General features: G+C 40.7%; 2 protein-coding genes across 2 annotated transcripts; both read right to left on the bottom strand.

Moving 5' to 3' along the window:
- Positions 1-2,217: 2,217 nt before the first annotated feature.
- Positions 2,218-7,903, bottom strand: LOC110522643 (translation initiation factor eIF-2B subunit beta). The gene is made up of 8 exons (XM_021601116.2): positions 7,613-7,903; positions 6,321-6,441; positions 5,770-5,921; positions 4,679-4,842; positions 3,803-3,898; positions 3,566-3,703; positions 3,266-3,332; positions 2,218-2,427 (listed from the first exon to the last, which is right to left on the bottom strand). Exons 1-8 carry the CDS (start codon positions 7,782-7,784, stop codon positions 2,270-2,272), a joined length of 1,068 nt encoding a protein of 355 aa, XP_021456791.1. The 5' UTR covers positions 7,785-7,903; the 3' UTR covers positions 2,218-2,269.
- A 580-nt stretch (positions 7,904-8,483) lies between these two features.
- On the bottom strand, positions 8,484-19,562 carry LOC110522642 (transmembrane emp24 domain-containing protein 10). Its single transcript, XM_021601114.2, has 5 exons — positions 19,293-19,562; positions 18,228-18,348; positions 17,594-17,667; positions 10,909-11,035; positions 8,484-10,613 (listed from the first exon to the last, which is right to left on the bottom strand). Exons 1-5 carry the CDS (start codon positions 19,467-19,469, stop codon positions 10,492-10,494), a joined length of 621 nt encoding a protein of 206 aa, XP_021456789.1. The 5' UTR covers positions 19,470-19,562; the 3' UTR covers positions 8,484-10,491.
- Positions 19,563-20,826: the final 1,264 nt, after the last annotated feature.

Below are 20,826 nucleotides of genomic sequence, written 5' to 3'. Positions count from 1 at the left end.
CTCGTCAGACAACTCTGGGACGAATTGGAACGCAGACTGCGAGCCAGGCCTAATCGCCCAACATTAGTGCCCGACCTCACTAATGCTCTCGTGGCTGAATGGATGCAAATCCCTCCCAGAAGACGGAATACGGCTGTTGTAGCAGCAAAAATGGGACACCAATTCCAAATTGATGCCCATGATTGTGGAATGAGATGTTGGACGAGCAGGTGTCCACATACTTTTGGTAATGTAGTGTAGCTCAGATTGCCACTCTAAGCTATTGTACACCATCGCATAATATGGAAACCAATAATGTGGAAATCGTTACTATGGAAACCAATCATATGGAAACCATTACTATGGAAACCAATAATATGGAAATCGTTACTATGGAAAGCAATAATATGGAAATCATTACTATGGAAAGCAATAATATGGAAATCATTCATAAGGAAACCGTTACTATGGAAACCAATAATATGGAAATCATGTCCTTTTCAGGATCACTTAGTGTCAGAAACTAGTTCACACCAAGTAAAACGTACATCATTTATCATCTTTGTCCTTCAATAAAAATGAATGAACTGTTACAAGACTTAGCACCGGAGTTTCTCTTTCTTTCTTTTTGCTCTCGGAGGACCTGCGCCCTCAGGACTACCTGGCCTGAGGACTCCTTGCTGTCCCCAGTCCACCTGGTCGTGCTGCTGCTCCAGTTTCAACTGTTCTGCCTGTGGCTATGAAACCCTGACCTGTTCACCGGACGTGCTACCTTGTCATCTATGAACATTTGAACATCTTGGCCATGTTCTGTTATAGGACTGGCCACCCCTCATAGCCTGGTTCCTCTCTAGGTTTCTTCCTAGCCACCGTGCTTCTACATCTGCATTGCTTGCTGTTTGGGGTTTTAGGCTGCGTTTCTGTATAGCACTTTGTGACATCGGCTGATGTAAAAAGGGCTTTATAAAATACATTTGATTGATTGAGTTTACTGAGACAAAAGTTCCTAAAGATTTTTTTTTTATAGTTATACATTACGTTTACATTTACGTCATTTGGGCAGACGCTCTTATCCCGAGCAATTTATTACAGTTAGTGGATTCACCTTACGGTAGCTCGGACAACCACATAGATATCACGGTCATAGTAAGTATATTTTGAACAATAAAGTAATTATTTGTAAAGTCAGTGCTAATAGGAAAAGACAAGTGCGAGTGTTAGTACTTTATTCTTTTTTTTACGTAAATAGATGTACCTTACGAAAGGTACGCCCACAACAACTGGGCAGGATTTCAACACGGAAGACAAGCCAAATTTGAACACCACTGCAATATCGTATGCCACCGCAACAGGTCGCTGTTGACCACACTAGACGCCGTGTGACGCGTGGGTTGACGTCACGAATTTAACTTGAAATGCCCTCAAAATCCTCTGTTCTCTCGCCGGGCGCAGTGGCGTGCGCCTGTAATCCAAGTTGCTGGGAGGCTTAGGCTGGCGGATCGTTTGAGCTCAGGAGTTCTGAGCTCCAGTGGACTATGCCGATCGGGTGTCCGCACTAAGTTCGGTATCGATATGGTGCTCCTGGGGGAGCCCGGGACCACCAGGTCGTCTAAGGAGGGGTGCACCGGCCCAGGTCGGAAACGGAGCAGGCCAAAGCCCCCGTGCCGCTCAGTAGTGGGATCGCGCCTGTGAATAGACGCTGTAGTGCAGCCTGAGCAATACAGCGGGACCCAGTCTTTTTTAGCTTTTTTTTTCCGTCCAAACATCTGTTGGTTTGCATATGAAAGAAAATGCTATTACGAAACATTTGTACACTTGTATCGTGAAGAAACAGAGCAGACGTCAATGTATAATAATATAATAATAATATGAAAGTAAATGGAAACAAAGTTGATTCAACCAGCGATAATGTTAATTTATTAGCTTCACTTTCGCCCGTTTCTCTGATTTAGCCACGATGTGACAAACACCTCCTGCTGGTGGTCCGGCGTAACTACAACTATCTTTCTGAATACTTCATCGAGAGTTCCAGTAGTGGGCGCTGTTCTGGCTTCGTACTGACTGGTAAGCAACATCATTGTAAAGAAGTTATTTTCTTATTTGAAATAACATTCTGTAAATTCTATTAAAATTACAATGAAGTATGAAACAAAAAGTTCTGAAACTTGCAGCAAATCATATTATAAAATCATTGGTTTCACAAATCATTGAAAAAGACGAAAACAAACCAAATGCAATCCATTTGCATAAACCTTTTTATTTATTAGCATTAGCATTTTCTGTACACTGATTACAGTTTGTGGTCCTCAGGGTGGTAGAGCTCACTCATCAGCCGGTAGATGTAAGAGGGAGCGTTGCCGCCGATGTTAGAGATGAACAGAGTGATGAGTTCAGGAGGAACGTAGTCGAACACTGGGCAGTGCACGTTCACCTTGGATAGAATCTCTCCTACAGAGACAAACAGAGGTCAGAATCTCTCCTACAGAGACAAACAGAGGTCAGAATCTCTCCTACAGAGACAAACAGACAGAGATCAGAATCTCTGCTACAGAGACAAACAGAGATCAGAATCTCTCCTACAGAGACAAAACAGAGGTCAGAATCTCTCCTACAGAGACAAACAGAGATCAGAATCTCTCCTACAGAGACAAACAGAGATCAGAATCTCTCCTACAGAGACAAACAGACAGAGATCAGAATCTCTCCTACAGAGACAAACAGACAGAGATCAGAATCTCTCCTACAGAGACAAACAGAGATCAGAATCTCTGCTACAGAGACAAACAGAGATCAGAATCTCTGCTACAGAGACAAACAGAGATCAGAATCTCTCCTACAGAGACAAACAGAGGTCAGAATCTCTCCTACAGAGACAGAGGTCAGAATCTCTCCTACAGAGACAAACAGACAGAGATCAGAATCTCTCCTACAGAGACAAACAGACAGAGATCAGAATCTCTGCTACAGAGACAAACAGAGATCAGAATCTCTCCTACAGAGACAAACAGACAGAGATCAGAATCTCTGCTACAGAGACAAACAGAGGTCAGAATCTCTCCTACAGAGACAAACAAACAGAGGTCAGAATCTCTCCTACAGAGACAAACAGACAGAGGTCAGAATCTCTCCTACAGAGACAAACAGATGAGGACATTTTCTTTTTAATCAGTCTTTTAATCAGTCTTTTACACAGACAAAGCGTTGATTACCTCTGGTGTTACAGACACTTTGGTAAAGAGTCTCAAGAGTATAAAACATTGAAATAAGTTCTCAATTAAAGTACTACCTGCTGTGAAGGGAAGCACCTCGTGTGGGGAGACAAACTTATGGAACGTGTCCTCTTCATTGGGAAACTGAGAACAGGAAGACAACTATTAATGTTATTCAATGATAAGGAGCTTTCAGGTGAAGAAATGGCTCACTGACATCCACGGACATTTATAAAGCCTCTTCTTACATCAGCTGATGTCACAAAGTGCTGTACAGAAACCCAGCCTAAAACCCCCAAACAGCAAGCAATGCAGGCGTAGAAGCACGGTGGCTAGGAAAAACTCCCTGGAAAAGGATAGAATATGGTTGTGAATACCTGAGGAGAGAGCTTGAACATGGGAGCACAGATGATGAGCGGAGTAGAGTGGTGCCTGGCTGCTAGAGCTACAGAGTGGGTTCCGTTGACCGCCCGGAGCCCGCCATTGGCCAGAACCGTCTGTGTGCCGATGATGACCTGTAAACCCCCACAACTGGTCCATTAACAGTAGTCAAGCTATCAATTGTTTAGAAAGAGCAACATCACAGTAAAAACAACAACAACAGTCAAACTCACCTTATTCACTCGGGACATCACTGCAAATATGGCAGCATCTGCTATTACAGTGGTCTCAATGCCCACTTTGGAGAGCCCTGTAGCCATTTCATGACCCTTGGGAGAGGGACAAAGGTCATTACTGTAGCATATTAAATCATGAAATATTATGGAGAGAAGAAATTAATTAAATAGATGCCTGCTTCCTTTAGCACTACTGTATATACATATAGATAGATAGAAGGATGGAGGGATGGATAGAGGGAGGCAGGCAGGGAGGGATGATGGATGGATGGAGGAAGGGAGGGATGATGGATGGATAGAGGGAGGGATGATGGATGGATAGAGGGAGGGAGGGATGATGGATGGATAGAGGGAGGCAGGGATGATGGAGGGAGGGATGATGAATCGATAGAGGAATGATGGATGGATAGGGGGAGGGATGATGGATGGATAGAGGCAGGTATGATGGATGGATAGAGGCAGGTATGATGGAGGGAGGTAGGGATGATGAATCGATAGAGGGATGATGGATGGATAGAGGGAGGGATGATGGATGGATAGAGGCAGAGATGATGGATGGATAGAGGCAGGGATGATGGAGGGAGGGAGGTAGGGATGATGAATCGATAGAGGGATGATGGATGGATAGAGGCAGAGATGATGGATAGAGGGAGGGAGGGATGATGGATGATAGAGGGAGGGATGATTGATGGATAGAGGCAGAGATGATGGATAGAGGGAGGGAGGGATGATGGATGGATAGAGGCAGGGATGATGGATGGATGAAGGGATGATAGATAGAAGCATGCAGGGAGAGAGGGGCCGATAGGGATGGAGGTACAGTTGGATGGTGGGTTGATGGGAGTGACTCAGGGATGAAAGGATGGCGTATACCTGGCAGAAGGGGGCACACTCGGCCACGATGACGTGGAACTTGCGTTTCCTCGCTGCGTCTTTGAGGAAGGCCTCGACGGTGCGCGAGCGGCCGACAGTCATGATGACCTCGTTGGAGTGGATGTGCTCCAGGGCTTGCATGGCGATGTTGTCTGTGGTGCCATCTGGGAGAGAGGAAGACGACAAGAAGGAGAATATAACAGTAAGCTCAGTGCTGCTTGACCAAGAATAATATTCTCATAGGATCTTTAGGAATAAGCAGTGTACAGATTACAAGCACTAGAGAACACACAGTCTGAGATGTTATTTTCCTTATGCTTCAGTTAAGCGACATGATTATATCTCCCTCACTAACTTTAAGCATCAGCTATTAGAGCAGCTCACAGATCATTACACCTGTACATAGTCCATCTGTAAATAGCCCATCCAACTACCTCATCCCCATATTGTTATTTATTTTGTTGCTCTTTTGCACCCCAGTATCCCTACTTGCACATTCATCATCTGCACATCTATCACTCCAGTGTTTAATTGCTAAATTGTAATTATTTCGCCACTATGGCCTATTTATTGCCTCCCTAACCTTACTACATTTGCACACATTGTATATAGACTTTTTCTATTGTAATATTGACTGTATGTTTTGTTTATTCCAGGTGTAACTCTGTGTTGTTGTTTTTGTCGCACTTCTTTGCTTTATCTTGGCCAGGTCGCAGTTGTAAATGAGAACTTGTTCTCAACTGGCCTACCTGGTTAAATAAAGGTGTTCTCAACCAGCCTACCTGGTTAAATAAAGGTGTTCTCAACCGGCCTACCTGGTTAAATAAAGGTGTTCTCAACCGGCCTACCTGGTTAAATAAAGGTGTTCTCAACCGGCCTACCTGGTTAAATAAAGGTGTTCTCAACTAGCCTACCTGGTTAAATAAAGGTGTTCTCAACTGGCCTACCTGGTTAAATAAAGGTGTTCTCAACTGGCCTACCTGGTTAAATAAAAGGTGAAATTAAATAAATGAAAAAGCTTAACAGCTGCTGGAGAGTATTTGATATCGGTTGGTGTTAATATATGTGTGTGCCATCCGTGAGAATCTTACCCAGCTCTGTGAGGAGTTCATTGATGGCCTCTATGACGTTGGCTTTGAGATGAACAAAGTGTTGTCTGAAGTTCTCCTCACTCAGCTCCCCTGCCGTCAGAAGCTTGTGGAGGGACTCCTGCTGCTCGGTCTCCTCACTGCTACCACGGGACCTGAGGAAACAAACAAACAAAAACATAGTTGACATGAGAAGAGAGTGACAAGCTGGGTATATTTCAATTGAAACGACCATAGAACAACAAGACATTGTACAGATGGTGGCTTTAACATGAGTAGAGTGGCAACTGAGAGATCGTCAACAAGTCCGTCTATTACATAATTAACCAGATTCTGTTTAGCTAACGTTCCACTCGCTGTACTCCATGGCATATGCTCAAAAATATGTTTAGCATGACAGGGTTGGTAAGGAGTGGAACGATAGTTAATTAAACAGATTGGTATGATATGGACAACCATAACAAGGGTATCAGACACCAGATGAACAATGTTGATTACAAACCGTCAGCCTGTTCTTTGAAGGAATATTCCCCAGAATCCCCCATCTCTCTCACCTGGCATACTCCTCCCTGATGATCTTGAGCACGCGCCGTACCATGTTGCCCACGGTGGTCTCGGACGGTTGGGCGGCCGTCATTCTCCTTCCCTCATTGCGAATGATCTCCATCAGGTCACCTGTTATGACATACAAGAGGATTTCTTTGTCACGCGTCATTCCAGGTAAGTGAATAGAGAGATAGTATTTGGTGTTTTTTTGTAGGAACCAACTCCACCTACGGGGAATATTATTCACGTTTTTTAGGGGTTTCGGATAAAACGCTGAAAATAAAGTCTGTGGTAAACACAGGCTTAGGATATCTTATATGCTTTGTTATATGAGAATCTTTATTAGCTAACTTCACTTTTTGTGAATTTTGAAGAATTTATGTAATGATAAATGTAAAAAAAAAAAACACAAAGCACTTAAAGAAGCCTTCATAATTCATAAAGGTCATGTTAACTGACTGGTATTATCGCATAGAACAAAATGTAGAAGACCTCCTAAGCCTGTGTTAACCTCAGACCTTATTTTCGGCATGTATCATTTATTCCCCATAGGGATGGCTGGACGAGCCAGAGATAACTTATTTCCGGGTTTTAGGACTACAAATTGGCGCGCTCTATTATCAAAGACTTTTAGAAATAACCCAAGATAGACCACAGCCTGTCGTTTCCAATGGGAGCAAATTAAATCATAGTGGTCAGAATAGGCAAGGAGATAGTGAGCTCCTATTGGCGCGTTCTAGCATTTATTTGCATATTTCCGTTAGGTAACGACTACTATATGAAGTGCGGGTGTTCATTAACTTTATTCACCCTTGCTCTCTTAAACAATGCCATTTTTTTTTAAACTTTGGCAAAGGTTAAAGTCTGAAGTTAAAGTCTGTTTTGGAAACAGAAAACTGTATAGAGTTCAAATGTTTAACGATGAGAAAATTAGCAGAATTTCGGACAAAATCCATTTCGCTCCATATTCTCCCACTGGGCTTCCTCTCACCACCATATTTGGTAGTGAGTAGAAACGTCAAGCGGATGCTTCACATTTTTAAACCGGTGAAATATCTGTGCTATTATGTTCAGACATAACACCATTGACCAGTTTCAAAATTGCATCAGCTTTTCGTGGCTGTTCAGATTTTGACAGCTGGCTAAAGTTACTATCACAATGTGTCTTATTGCGGATAAAACGCTGGTCACAAATGTCAAATGTAATTTACAAAAACACTTATAGCTAGCTTGAGAACTAAAAAAACCATTAATCTAGCCATCGAATAAACTAGCTAGAGTGCAGCTGTATAACGTGTACCTGCGCTGCTCCATCGTGCTTGGGCTGTTATTCTCCGAAGCAAATATGTGGTTTCTCTGGCCATTTCCCCCGACCCTCGGAGGGGTCCTGTCCCACTGCCTCCCCGCTTCAAATCGGCAAGAAAAGCCTCGATTCGTTCCGTAAGATCTGTTTCCTTGTCTGCCCCAGGCATATTGTTTTTTAAATTCACTTGCTAGATGCTGTATAAAAAACTATTTGATGTTGTCACACATTTACTGAAGAGCGAAATTGAACCGGAACTACATTGTGCGTGAAGGAAGGCGCTTCCGGGTCATTATATTAGTCCAATGCTGATTGGACCAAATGATTAGAAACGCACATCTTGCAATATTTTCATAGATTTCATAATTTATTAGACAGTAACAAGTAGACAGTACTCGTGTAACCTTTATAAAATGTATATATATAGATCCACTTATGAAGATGCCATAATGACAAAGATGTTTAGAACCAAGCAGGAGCTAGTGAGATCCTGGTGGTGCCTTAAGGAACTCCTTCTCTGTGAAGCGCTTGTGCAGTAACTCAATTCACCCATGCACTCTTTCTAAACAAAGCTCTTTGTAGAAACGTTGGCAAAGTCAGCACAATGCACTCCACTGATGCATATTTTAGTTTTGTAAACAGAAAGCTATATGGAATTAAAATGTTTAAATCGACGAGAACATGCAGAATGTCGGCTAAAACCCACTGCCGGACACTTGGCTTCCTCTCATCACCATATTTGGTAGTGAGTGGAAACGCCAACAGGATTTTTCACATTTACACATCTGGTGAAATATTTGGCTCATTGTTCTGTGATAATGCTGCGTGAATGTCCTTTGGTCATCCCATCACAAAATCTCAGGCAACATTTTTTTTGTAAATCCATCCAATATTTTATTGAATAAAAGCCTAACACAAACCTTTTCCAAATTGATCTCAATCATAGAAATCATTGACTGAAAACATAGAAAATGTTCACTGTTAAAAAGAAAATGGATGTACACCACATAATTGATTAATGCAGTAGCTTAATGACAGTGACAAAAACAAATTAGTTAGAATATCTTTTAACCAACTCCAAACCCTCATGTAAACCAGACCCCATAATTCTGTCCGAAAGAATGTTGGATGGATCTTGAAAGCCTGGTCGCAGATCGGTGTGTACTCTTACTACCTCAATCGCCGTCCTTGTCACGCCAAACCTGACAAGGGGTTGCCATGATAACACAAAGAGTGTGACACTCAGGCTAGGATCTTGGATGTTAAGTGTTGTAATTTTAAATCGATCCCCAAAAATCAATGAGCAATAGCCTGGTCCCAGATCTGTTTGTGTTGTCTTGCTTTGTCAACTCCCATTGGGCAAAAACACAGATCTGGGACCAGGCAAAAGAAGCAAATCATTTCCCCTGAAATTGCAAAACAACAAAAAAAAAAACAATACCTGCTCAAATGGAACACATCCAAAGGAAGAGTTAGGATATTTTCCATGTTACTACAAAACTACCACCGAAGCAAAGCTGGCATGTAAAAATGGCACTACAATCCTACTATCCCGATGTTGATGATAGTATACATGTCTGCCCTTTTTTTAAAGTAACAAAAGGTTTGACATGCATTTGTGAGTCAGGTTCTGATAGCCAGATTCAAGGGTTCTCAAAAGAGGGAGAGCAATTCGTACAGGGAACTACTACTGGACTTAAAAAACACATTCAGATGGCAATGTAGATGCGTGGCTGTTATCTTCTGTACATCTTAAAATAAAATAAAAAAACGTAAGAACTAGCAACAAAGTGTTCTTCTAGAAATGACCTAGTTTTCAAAATTATATTTACCGCATCCAAAATTACAGCCTAATTCCCTAAATAGTGCACTACTTTTAACCAGGGCCCAATGCACTTTATATGGAATAGGGTGCCATTTAAGACAACCAACCATTCATTCCCTGATAACTTATGAAACCCTCTCCACCAAAAAATACCTGCCTTGCGATAGCATTTACAAAATCAAAACAAACTAATAAAAGACGCTGTCAAATTTAGTTACCAAACACGTATTCAAATGAATTAACCGACAAAGCACAGAAGTTCAGTGGTTGCCATAGTTTCTCTCTTTTGAGTTACATCACATTCCACCTGCTGTCCAATAAAGGCTTCAATTAATAAAGGTACATCTCAAATGGCACCCTATTGCAATACTTTAGACCAGAGCCCTATGGGACCTGGTCTAAAGTAGTGCACTTTAATAGGGAATAGGGTGCCGTTTTGGCGACGCCCAGCACACTATATAGCCTTTAGCTCGCTTGGCATGGCCAAGACTTTGTACAACGATATAAAAAGGGCCATAGACATTCTCTCAAGGGGGGGGGCAACCATTCATCCCAACAAAATAAAATAAAAACATAAGTCCAAATCAAACTGTACACATTAAATGACAATCTGAGAAATGTCAATTAGAAACAACACATGGAACATTCTCGCCCTCTGATGATAAATCTGTGTATATTCTACATTTCTACCGGTACCTTTACAAAAAAAAAAACAATTAGAATAATTTTAGTCTTCTGAATGAGCCACAGGTGTGTATAGTTTTCAGAGAATAGGCTACCCCTTGGTGCCGTCTGACACCACCGAAACTAGTAGAGTTGTTTTGTCATTATTGGATAGGTCCGAAACGGTGCCCTGGTTATTCCCTGTATAATGCACAACTTTTGACTAGAGTCTACGGGCTTTCGGGCAAAAACTTCAGCCTATGGAGGCTCTGGTCAAAAGTAGTTCACTATACAGGGTGTCATTTTGGACATAGCCATAGTCCGAGGAGGGTGAAGGTTGATCGGGTAGCATTTGGCTGCTCCCCCTGGGCGGAGTGGTGATGCCTCTCTACTCAATCAGCTTCTTCGCCTTGAAGAAGCGCCGCAGGTAGAAGACCTGCCAGGTGGCCAAGCCAATCAGACAGCACATAGAGAAGATGCTGAAGTACAGGACGCGTGTGTTGGTGGACTCTGGAAGAAGGAGAACAGAGTTAGAAATACATACATACATACATACACACACACACACACACAGTACATACTGTACATACAGTACATACTGTACATACATACATGCATACATAGCTACGACTATGCATTAGAATAATCACATGTATAACTTGAACTTCTGCATAAAAATATGTATTGATGGTCAAGGGAAGATTTCTCAAAATGGACGGACCGAGAAGTTCACAATCACACACAACACAAGTCCATGTCAGACTAGTAAATGGAACTACTACTATCAATACTGTGCTCTTCTTACCGTTGGTATCCCTCATCTCCTCCTCCCTCCTCTTCATGTAGGCAAAGTCATTGACGATGGACTCGGATAGGTCCTCCAGTCGCCTTAGCTCCACCTCCAGGGGCTTCAGCTTCTCCACTTTGGCGATCTGAGTGGACGAGAGAGCCGTCAATCAACAAAAAAAAAAAACAAAGCAACGCCACAATTCATCCCTTGCCGGTAGGCGTTTATTGGATTGGATTTCCGTTGGACAGTGCAGCAGGAAAGGGATGAACATTTATAAATCAGGAAATTCTAGATGGAAGCTTGGACTGTGTTGGACTGTGTCCCAGTTTGTCCAGTAGGTGTCACTCTCGAGCTGTGCAGTAGCAGTGCCAGTGTTCCCAGTAGTTCAAGATGAACAGGAACACAATGCAATCTGGTCTGGTGTGCAGAACACTTTACCCCTCCTCTCTCTAGTTTTACAGAATTTCTCTTCCCACAAGCTACAGCTAAAACATATAAACTCAGCAACTGTGTTTTTCAGAGTCAGTAGAAAGGCCTCTTTAGTGTCCTAAGTTTTCATAACTCTGACCTTAATTGCCTACCTGTCTGTAAGCTGTTAGTGTCTTATCGACCGTTCCACAGGTGCATGTTCATTAATTGTTTATGGTTCATTGAACACGCATGGGAAACAGTGTTTAAACCCTTTACAATGAAGATCTGTGAAGTTATTTTAATTTTTTTGAATTATCTTTGAAAGACAGGGTCCTGAAAAAAGCGATGTTTCTTTTTTTTGCTGAGTTTATAAAGAAATTGGATCAGGACAATATTGAAACAAATCTGTATTTTGGCTAGGGGATAGGGCAGTTTCAAATATATATATATACGAATGGAGGATGTCAGAAAAACAGGAAAATCACATTTCTCAACCAATTAAATCAAATAAATAACTGATGTCGTATTCCATTGGAAATGATGTACTTCTGGTTTACCAAAACGCAATGATGTTGACGGTCTAATCTAAAATAGAGAACAAGTGAAATCAAGCTGACCAGACAGACCAGGTGACCAGACGGACCAGACAGACGTCACAGTAGCAGGCCATTGCGTTGGTTACAGACAAGACAGGGATTCTAGCCAACTTGCACTTCCTGGTTTCCTTGCCAACAAGGCTCTATTCCTTGCCAACAAGGCTCTACTCTAACTCCACACGTTGACGCTGCGTAGCTAAGTACGCATGTACTGTACAGTGTTCACCCACGTAGGCATGCCCACATTAACACAGACACTGGCCTAGTCCTCCAACCCACGCATGAGCTTCGGGCTCAGTCAGTACGTGTGGGGTAGAGTGGATTATCAATTCACAATACAAGTGTAGCAGAACAGTGTATGCAGTGTTTACTCTAGTGCCTTCAGAAAGTATTCACACCCCTTGACTTTGTCCACATTTTGTTGTTGTGTTACAGCCTGAATTTAAAATGAATTGTGTCACTGGCCTATACCTATACCCCTTAACGTCAAAGTATAATGTTTTGGGGTTGTTGTTTTGGGTTGTTGTTTTTCAAACACAGATTCAATCGCAAAGCCCAGGTAGGTTTTCCAATGCCTTGTAAAGAAGGGCTCCTATTGGTAGATGGGTAAAAAGCAAGCAGACATTGAATATCCATTTGAGCATGGTGACGTTATTAATTACACTTTGGATGGTGTTACAATACACCCAGTCACTACAAAGATACAGGCGTCCTTCCTAACTCAGTTGCCGGAGAGGAAGGAAACCGCTCAGGGATTTCACCATGAGGCCAATGGTGACTTTAAAACAGTTACAGAGTTTAATGGCTGTGATAGGAGAGAACTGAGGATGGATCAACAATATTGTAGTTACTCCACAATACTAACCGAAATGACAGAGTGAGAAGAAGGAAGCTTATTCAGAATACAAATATTCCAAAACATGCAATAAAATAATACTGCAAAAAATGTGGCAAAGAAATTACCTTTATGACCTAAATACAAAGTGTTATGTTTGGGGCAAATCTATATTTTCAAACAAGGTGGTGGCTGCATCATTTCATGGGTATGCTTGTCATCGTTAAGGACTAGGGAGTTTTTTTATTTTTTTTATTTTAAGGAATGGAATAGAGCTAAGCACAGGAAAAATCCTAGAGGAAAACTTGGTTCAGTCTGCTTTCCACCAGACACTGGGAGATGAATTCACCTTTCAGCAGGACAATGAACTAAAACACAAAGCCAAATCTACACTGGAGTGGCTAACCAAGATGTCAGTGAATATTCCCGAGTGGCCGACAGGCATCAAATTAAGTCTTTTTTTGCTCCACCAGCCACGGTGGGAAGTAGATTATTATTACTTTTAATCTACCAGCCACTCAGATTCTTTCACCAGACAAAATATTTTTTTGCCCACTTAAATTACACCAACAAAACACACAAAAACAGATGAACATGCTTTGTAATGATCCTAAAACAATAAATGTATTACTAGTAAGAAGTAATGTGGTATATTGTTTAATTTCATATTTTGTGTCCTGGGTCTTTTAACCCCCCCTAAAAAATTCACCTGACCCTTTAAGGTTACCATGGTAACGTGACTCCAGTCATGTTTGTACTAGAGGTTGACAGATTAATCGGAATGGCCGATTTCAAGTTTTCATAACAATCGGAAATCTGTATTTATTTTTTTTTACACCTTTATTTAACTAGGCAAGTCAGTTAAGAACACATTCTTATTTTCAACGAGGGCCTAGGAACGAGGCAGAACGACAGATTTTTACCTTGTCAGCTCGGGGGATTCAATCTTGCAACCTTACAGTTAACTAGTCCAACGCTCTAACCACCTGCCTCACGAGGAGCCTGCCTGTTACGCGAATGCAGTAAGCCATGGTAAGTTGCTAGCTAACATTAAACTTATCTTATAAAAAAACAATCAACCAACGACTGTCGTTGCTCCAATGTGTACTTAACCATAAACATCAATGCCTTTCTTAAAATCAATACACAAGTATATATTTTTAAACCTGCATATTTAGCTAAAATAAATACAGGTTAGCAGGCAATATTAAACAGGTGAAATTGTGTCACTTCTCTTGCGTTCATTGCACACAGAGTCAGGGTATATGCAACAGTTTGGGCAGCCTGTCTCTTTGCGAACTAATTTGCCAGAATTTTACGTAATTATGACATTGAAGGTTGTGCAATGTAACAGGCATATTTAGACTCATGGATGCCACCCGTTAGATAAAATACGGAACGGAATAAACGTTGTTTTCGAGGTGATGGTTTCCGGATTTGACCGAAGGCTCGTATTTCTGTGTGTTATTACAGTTAAGTCTGTGATTTGATATTTGATAGAGCAGTCTGACTGAGGGGTGGTAGGCAGCAGCAGGCTCGTAATAGTCAAAGGTATATGGTTTAGCGAGAAATAGTCGACGCATTATAATTCCTGTAATAACTTGGGGCTGAACTTGAAAGGGGTTCCTTCGTTATTTTACCGTTCATGTCTTCCATAGAGAATGTCTTGATCTACTTCAGGTTTAAACCACCTCTGGTCATGTCTTCCATAGAGAATGTCTTGATCTACTTCCAATAAGGTCTGTGTTTCGTGCAGGTTAGGGTGCAGGTTTAAACCATCTCTGTTCATGTCTTCAATACAGAATGTCTTGATCTACTTCAAATAAGGTCTGTGTTTCGTACAGGTTTAAACCGCCTCTGTTCATGTCTTCCGTAGAGAATGCCTTGATCTACTTCAAATAAGGTCTGTGTTTCGTGCAGGTTAGGGTGCAGGTTAGGGTGCAGGTTAGGGTGCAGGTTAGGGTGTTTAATATTTAGCCAATATTGATCAGAGTTACCTTGTCCTATGGATATCTACACAGTTATAAAATTGTCAAGGTGGTGTAAGCCTACACGAAACACAGACCTTATTTTAAGTGAATCTAAAAAATATCCTATGGCATAAATGAATGAAGGAACCGCTTTTCAGATTTTGCTAGAAGGTGTCATGGGAATTATGACTCGCACTTTGGTAGTCAATTCTTACCATGCCTATTATTAAAATAGGATTTCCTGCATATAGAAATGACAGTTTTTGTTTTCAACATTCATCACAGGTAACTTAAACTCTATTGTTATTCAAACAGTTGAGAGTATTTGTCTCCTAAGCAGACTCTTCAGTATCAGTGTCACTTCAGAGCTGTGTGTGTGTTTCACAGATGGCAGAGAAAAGCAGAGCACCAGTGTGGGACTATTACATGGAATTGGCACCAGGGAAAGCAAGGTGTCTTATTTGTGATAAAGATGTCAGCATGGGGTCAGCAACGGCTAAATCAATAAAATACCACCAACCTGCGGAATCACCTTAAGAACACCCATCCAAAAGCCCATAATATGTAGTATATTAAGTTAAAATAAAAGTGTTCATTCAGTATTGTTGCAATTGTCATTATTGCAAAAATGTGTGTGTGTGTGTATATATATATATATATATATATATATATATATATATATATATATATATATATATATATATATATATATATATATATGTCTAGGAAATGTTACATATATATATATACATATATATATATATATATACATATGTATATATACATATACATATATATACATATACATATATATACATATACATATATATATATATATATACATATACATATACATATATATATACATATACATATACATATATACACATATATACATATATATATATATATATATATATATATATATATATACATATACATATATATACATATACATATATATACATATACATATACATATATATATACATATACATATATATACATATATATATATATATACATATATATATATATATATATATACATATACATATATATACATATATATATATATATACATATATATATATATATATATACATATATATATATATATATATATACATATACATATACACATACATACATATATATATATCTCTCAATGGGAGCCCCATGACAAACTTTTTTTTTCTCTTCATTTTTTAGATTGTCTAGTTTTTATTTTGGTGGTTGTTAGTTCTCACTGAAGATGATCTTATAAAATATATTGTATATCTCCATTGACATACTTTATATCCGTTTACTTTACATTAGCTAGGTTTACATCCAAATGGACGACAGATTTTTCACGCGAATATTCTAAAAAAAATCTACATTAAAAACAATATGAGCATTTTCCAACCATGTTGTTTCCATTAAACTGACTCGTTGCGGATAAAAAGCTGTGCTTGATGACGTAGTGCATATAAAAATGAACTTAGTGATTCAATTATTTTTTTAAATATTTATTTAAAACAAGTTAAATGGGTTTCCATCTAGTTTAACTCTACTGCGTTATATAGAGAATGTGACCACTATGGTCTTGGCATGTCTGCTCCAGCCAACAGCTTCGCTGATACAGTGAGGGTAAACTACCTACAGTACATGAGATTATTATGGACAAAAGAGCTAGATCATTTTTATTTGTCAAAACGGCAGCCAACCATCGATTACCACCAGAATAAGGCCCTCGATCATCACCGTGCACTTTCACCAACTTGTGAAATTCATCATCATTTATTTAATCCGTAGTCTACTAAACTGCATGCCTTTCCCCGAGTCGTAGTGGGAGGACCACACACCACGTCATCGCGTAACTCCAAGTTTACTTCAATATTCGTTATTATATCAACATTTGCGCATAAAATATGTTGTTTTCACCGCCATTTCATTCAGAATTTATTTTACAGACACAAAAAATAAATCCCACCTTGTCTAGAGTATATATTGTTTTGTCGATATTTGGAATGTTCACAGTGAAATTTTCTGTTTCCATCAGGCCCGTCAGGACATTTTTATCCGACAGACTTAACTCGCATGAAAAAAAAAATGAAAGGAAACCTGGTTACTGAAAACTTTCTGCCATCACATTACAATAAACATTTTGTCCCTCAAAATCTGATGAAATGTCCCTACCAAAATGTTGGCACCAAATTAACAAATTCCAGCCCAGTGTGCAGAGGGGCTTCTTTTTTTTTACCCCTTTTTCTCCCCAATTTCGTGGTATCCAATTGTTTTTAGTAGCTACTATCTTGTCTCATCGCTACAACACCCGTACGGGCTCGGGAGAGACGACGGTTGAATGTCATGCGTCCTCCCATACACAACCCAACCAGCCGCACTGCTTCTTAACACAGCGCGCATCCAACCCGGAAGCACCAATGAGTCGGAGGCTACACCGTGCACCCGGCAACCTTGGTTAGCGTGCACTGCGCCCGGCCCACCACAGGAGTCGCTGGTGCGCGATGAGACAAGGACATCCCTACCCTAACCCGGGCGACGCTAGGCCAATTGTGCGTCGCCCCACGAACCTCCCGGTAGCGGCCGGTTACGACAGAGCCTGGGCGCGAACCCAGGGACTCTGATGGCATAGCTGGCGCTGCAGTACAGCGCCCTTAACCACTGCGCCACCCGGGAGGCCTCAGAGGGGCTTTTTTAAACAATTTCAACTGTCATGTAACATTTCCTAGACACTGGGCCTGCAAAGCAAATAAGCAATCCCTTAATGGTGCAAGAGTGTGCGTGCATTTCAGTTTCACTTTGAAGCGGTACCAGCAGCGGTACCAGCAGCGGTACCAGCAGCGGTACCAGCAGCAGTACCAGCAGCAGTACCAGCGACTCACCTCTTCATAGTTCTTGGCCTCCACTCCGTGCTTCATGTCCAGATTAAGCAGCTGGTCGGGGATCCTCCCAGTTCCTGGGTGACAGAACAAATACATTATTTACTACATTTACCAGGCATGGATGGCTTTACTCAGCTCATTCAATAACAGCAAGCAATAAAACAAGTTGGAAGGACTCCTTCCAGTCACATGGACCGTGTTTGGCAGGACACAATGTTTTGTTTCATTCAGATAGAAATATGCTACGTAGCGCAAACAATGTTCCCATTTCTATCTGAAACATTTAACAGAGTTTGGGTACTGAATGTGACCCAGCTATAAACCTCTCCCGTCCTAACTTATCACCTGCTGCTTCATTTCATTATTGGTTGTTGACTGACTGGCCTCCATTAAGTGTTTAAACAGAGTAGTGTTCTCAGAACCCTGACCCAAATTTTGCATGTTTTGGCCAGCTATAGCCTGAAATCCAGAACAGATGGGTACTCAGGCAAATCTGTCAACAAATGACTACTTGTGGAGTAACGCAGTTATGCGAACAATTGCATTGAACAATGCCTGCTCCTTGCAAACATCTAGGTTAAAGATTACCATCACTTTAAGCACCACAAAATAAATACTTTGCACTTTGACTTACCCATGGGCGATTTGCTCTCAAAGCACACTTCAAACATGTCATAATCCTCTGTCGTGAAGGCAAACTTTCCTTTCGTTGCACCTTCCTTTGAGTATAGGATGTGTCCCGACGAGTCTGTGATCTAACGTTAAACACACGTGATATAGTACAACAACATAAAAAGCAGAAAATACAACACGTGTATTGACAGCTGGTGCATGAGTGTTGCAACGGGCAATGATTATACCCAACTCTCACACACAACATCAGCTAACTTAGTAGTAGGCAAATTATAGACTTTTATGATTTGTATGAGTTTGTCAACGTCTTATTCTAACCCTGCATCCACTTTGTTGACATCATGAGCAAGATTATACTGCATGCTAGCTAACTTGGTAGCTACGCGTTTCACAGAGTGGATGAGGGGAGTTAAGAATGACGTGTAACATCCTGAAATGAGTTTTCACCATCTCAACTGATACTAAACATTGAAATAAAATAATTGAGTTGAAATACCTTTTACGTATTTAATAATATTACACACTTTGTTTGCTAAAAAAAAAATATGTACAATTCTGCTATTTCAATTAAAAACCATTTAAAAGCGCAAGAACCAGGAAGGACCTGTCACAGGCCCAATCAGGCTAACATTTAGCTACCAGGCTAACATTTAGCTACCAGGCTAACATTTAGCTACCAGGCTAACATTTAGCTACCAGGCTAACATTTAGCTACCAGGCTAACATTAGCTACCAGGCTAACATTAGCTACCAGGCTAACATTAGCTACCAGGCTAACATTTAGCTACCAGGCTAAGATTTAGCTACCAGGCTAACATTTAGCTACCAGGCTAACATTAGTTAGCAAGATAACAGCAGCTGTCAACAAGACGTTTAGCTAGCCAGCTGTTATGAATAGCAATTTATATGAACACGGTTGCATTTCCACGTATTGTTTTAAAGTCACTTCTCATCAAAAAAATGATATGAACAAACTGCGTTTGGGCCTTTCAATGTAAATAACAATTAGTAGCTAGTTAGTTTAGCTTAGCCGTCAGTACCGTTATTGCAACAGCATCAAACTCACCTTCAGGTTGGTCTTTGTGTTGGACTGGTCGCTGATTTCATACTCCCCCGTGACCAGCACGTCTTTGTGGATCTCTTCCCGTAAACATTTCCTTGAATTCACCGGTAAAAAGAATGAAATTGATAATACCGATTCAATGAGAACCGGTAAAAGAAGCAGGGTAGCGAACCGAGCCATGGCTACTAGCCGAAATAAACATGCGCAACAGCTTAGAAAGCTACTGCAGTTTGAGTTGCCTCGGATCTCTCCATAGCGCCGCAACGCAAAGGAGGTCTGTGAGGGACCAAATGGAAGGATGTTACCACAGCCACAAAGTCAAAATGGGTTACATCTTACAAATGTATTCAAGGATGGAGTTATGCATGAGGTTATAAATGTGGTTAAGGGTAGGATTCATATCAGGGTTAGGTTTAAATCATAGTTTAAAAAGATAACTTGTAGAAATTGGGTTTATGACTTTGTGCCTGTGGTAACTAGTGACAACCGTGGCTGGACAGATGGATGGATCGATAGACAGATAGATTACACAATAACCTAACCAGACAGTACAGTAAATGTTTAATCCTCAACAGTATTATATAACAGGCCATATCACATTCACAGATACTGGGGTATTCTGAAGATCCCAAAAACTATTATTATCTTGTCAGCAGCAGCTCAGAGATGAACGAATCCGGGAGAATTACATCACTCCACTCCGGTTGCTTCTCCAATGGCACCCTATGCTCTATTCAATGCACTACCCCCGCTTAGTACATCAAACAACACCTCTGAATGTCACTCTCCCTGACAGTTTTCTCAAGTGCCATTAACCACATGTTTGATGTTATTTAACCACTATTTATTTAGGTTATATATTGCCACAATAGATCTGGATTGGGGCCAATTCCATTTCAATTCCAGACAATTCAGAAAGATTGAATTGACTGAAATTGAAACGGAATTGAGCCCGACCCTTCAAAAAAAGGCTCATGAACAGATTCTACCCCCAAGCCATAAGACTGCTAAACAAGGCTGCTAAATAGTTAACCAAATTGCTACCTGCATTGACTCTTTTTTTGACTCTATGCACACACACTAGACTACCCACACACTCACACATACTTACACTGACACTCCAACACATACATACACACACACACTCACTGTTGGCACACCGTCACCACACACACACTTCCACATTCATCACATACGCTGCTGCTACTGTCTATTATCTATCCTGTTGCCTAGTCACTTTACCCCCTACCTATATGTACATATCCACCTTAATTACCTCGTACCTCGCACATCGGCTCAGTACTGGTAACCCATGTATATAGCCAAGTTATCATCGGTTCAGTACTGGGACTACGTGTACGGTGTATATAGCCAAGCTATCATTGCTCATTGTGTATTTATTCCTCGTGTAACACATTTTTTTTTCTACTATTATTATTTCAATTGTTTTATTGTATTCTGCATTGTTGGGAAGGGCCTGTAAATAAGCATGTCACTGTTAGTCTACGCCTGTTGTTTACCAAGCATGTGACAATAA

Source organism: Oncorhynchus mykiss, chromosome 4 (genome assembly GCF_013265735.2).
Source record: "Oncorhynchus mykiss isolate Arlee chromosome 4, USDA_OmykA_1.1, whole genome shotgun sequence".
Lineage (NCBI taxonomy): Eukaryota > Metazoa > Chordata > Actinopteri > Salmoniformes > Salmonidae > Oncorhynchus > Oncorhynchus mykiss.
Note: the sequence above shows the minus strand (reverse complement) of the source record. Positions and strands in the feature narration are given on the sequence as shown.

Coding starts and splice junctions, on each gene's coding strand:
- LOC110522643 (XM_021601116.2), bottom strand. CDS start 7,784: ATGCCTGGGGCAGACAAGGAAACAGATCTTACGGAACGAATCGAGGCT. Junction 5,922..6,320: donor ATCAGGGAGGAGTATGCCAG/GTGAGAGAGATG, acceptor TTGTTTCCTCAG/GTCCCGTGGTAGCAGTGAGG. Junction 3,899..4,678: donor AGTGTGCCCCCTTCTGCCAG/GTATACGCCATC, acceptor CCCTCTCCCAAG/GGTCATGAAATGGCTACAGG.
- LOC110522642 (XM_021601114.2), bottom strand. CDS start 19,469: ATGGCTCGGTTCGCTACCCTGCTTCTTTTACCGGTTCTCATTGAATCG. Junction 18,349..19,292: donor ACACAAAGACCAACCTGAAG/GTGAGTTTGATG, acceptor GTTTAACGTTAG/ATCACAGACTCGTCGGGACA. Junction 17,668..18,227: donor TGAGAGCAAATCGCCCATGG/GTAAGTCAAAGT, acceptor TCTGTCACCCAG/GAACTGGGAGGATCCCCGAC.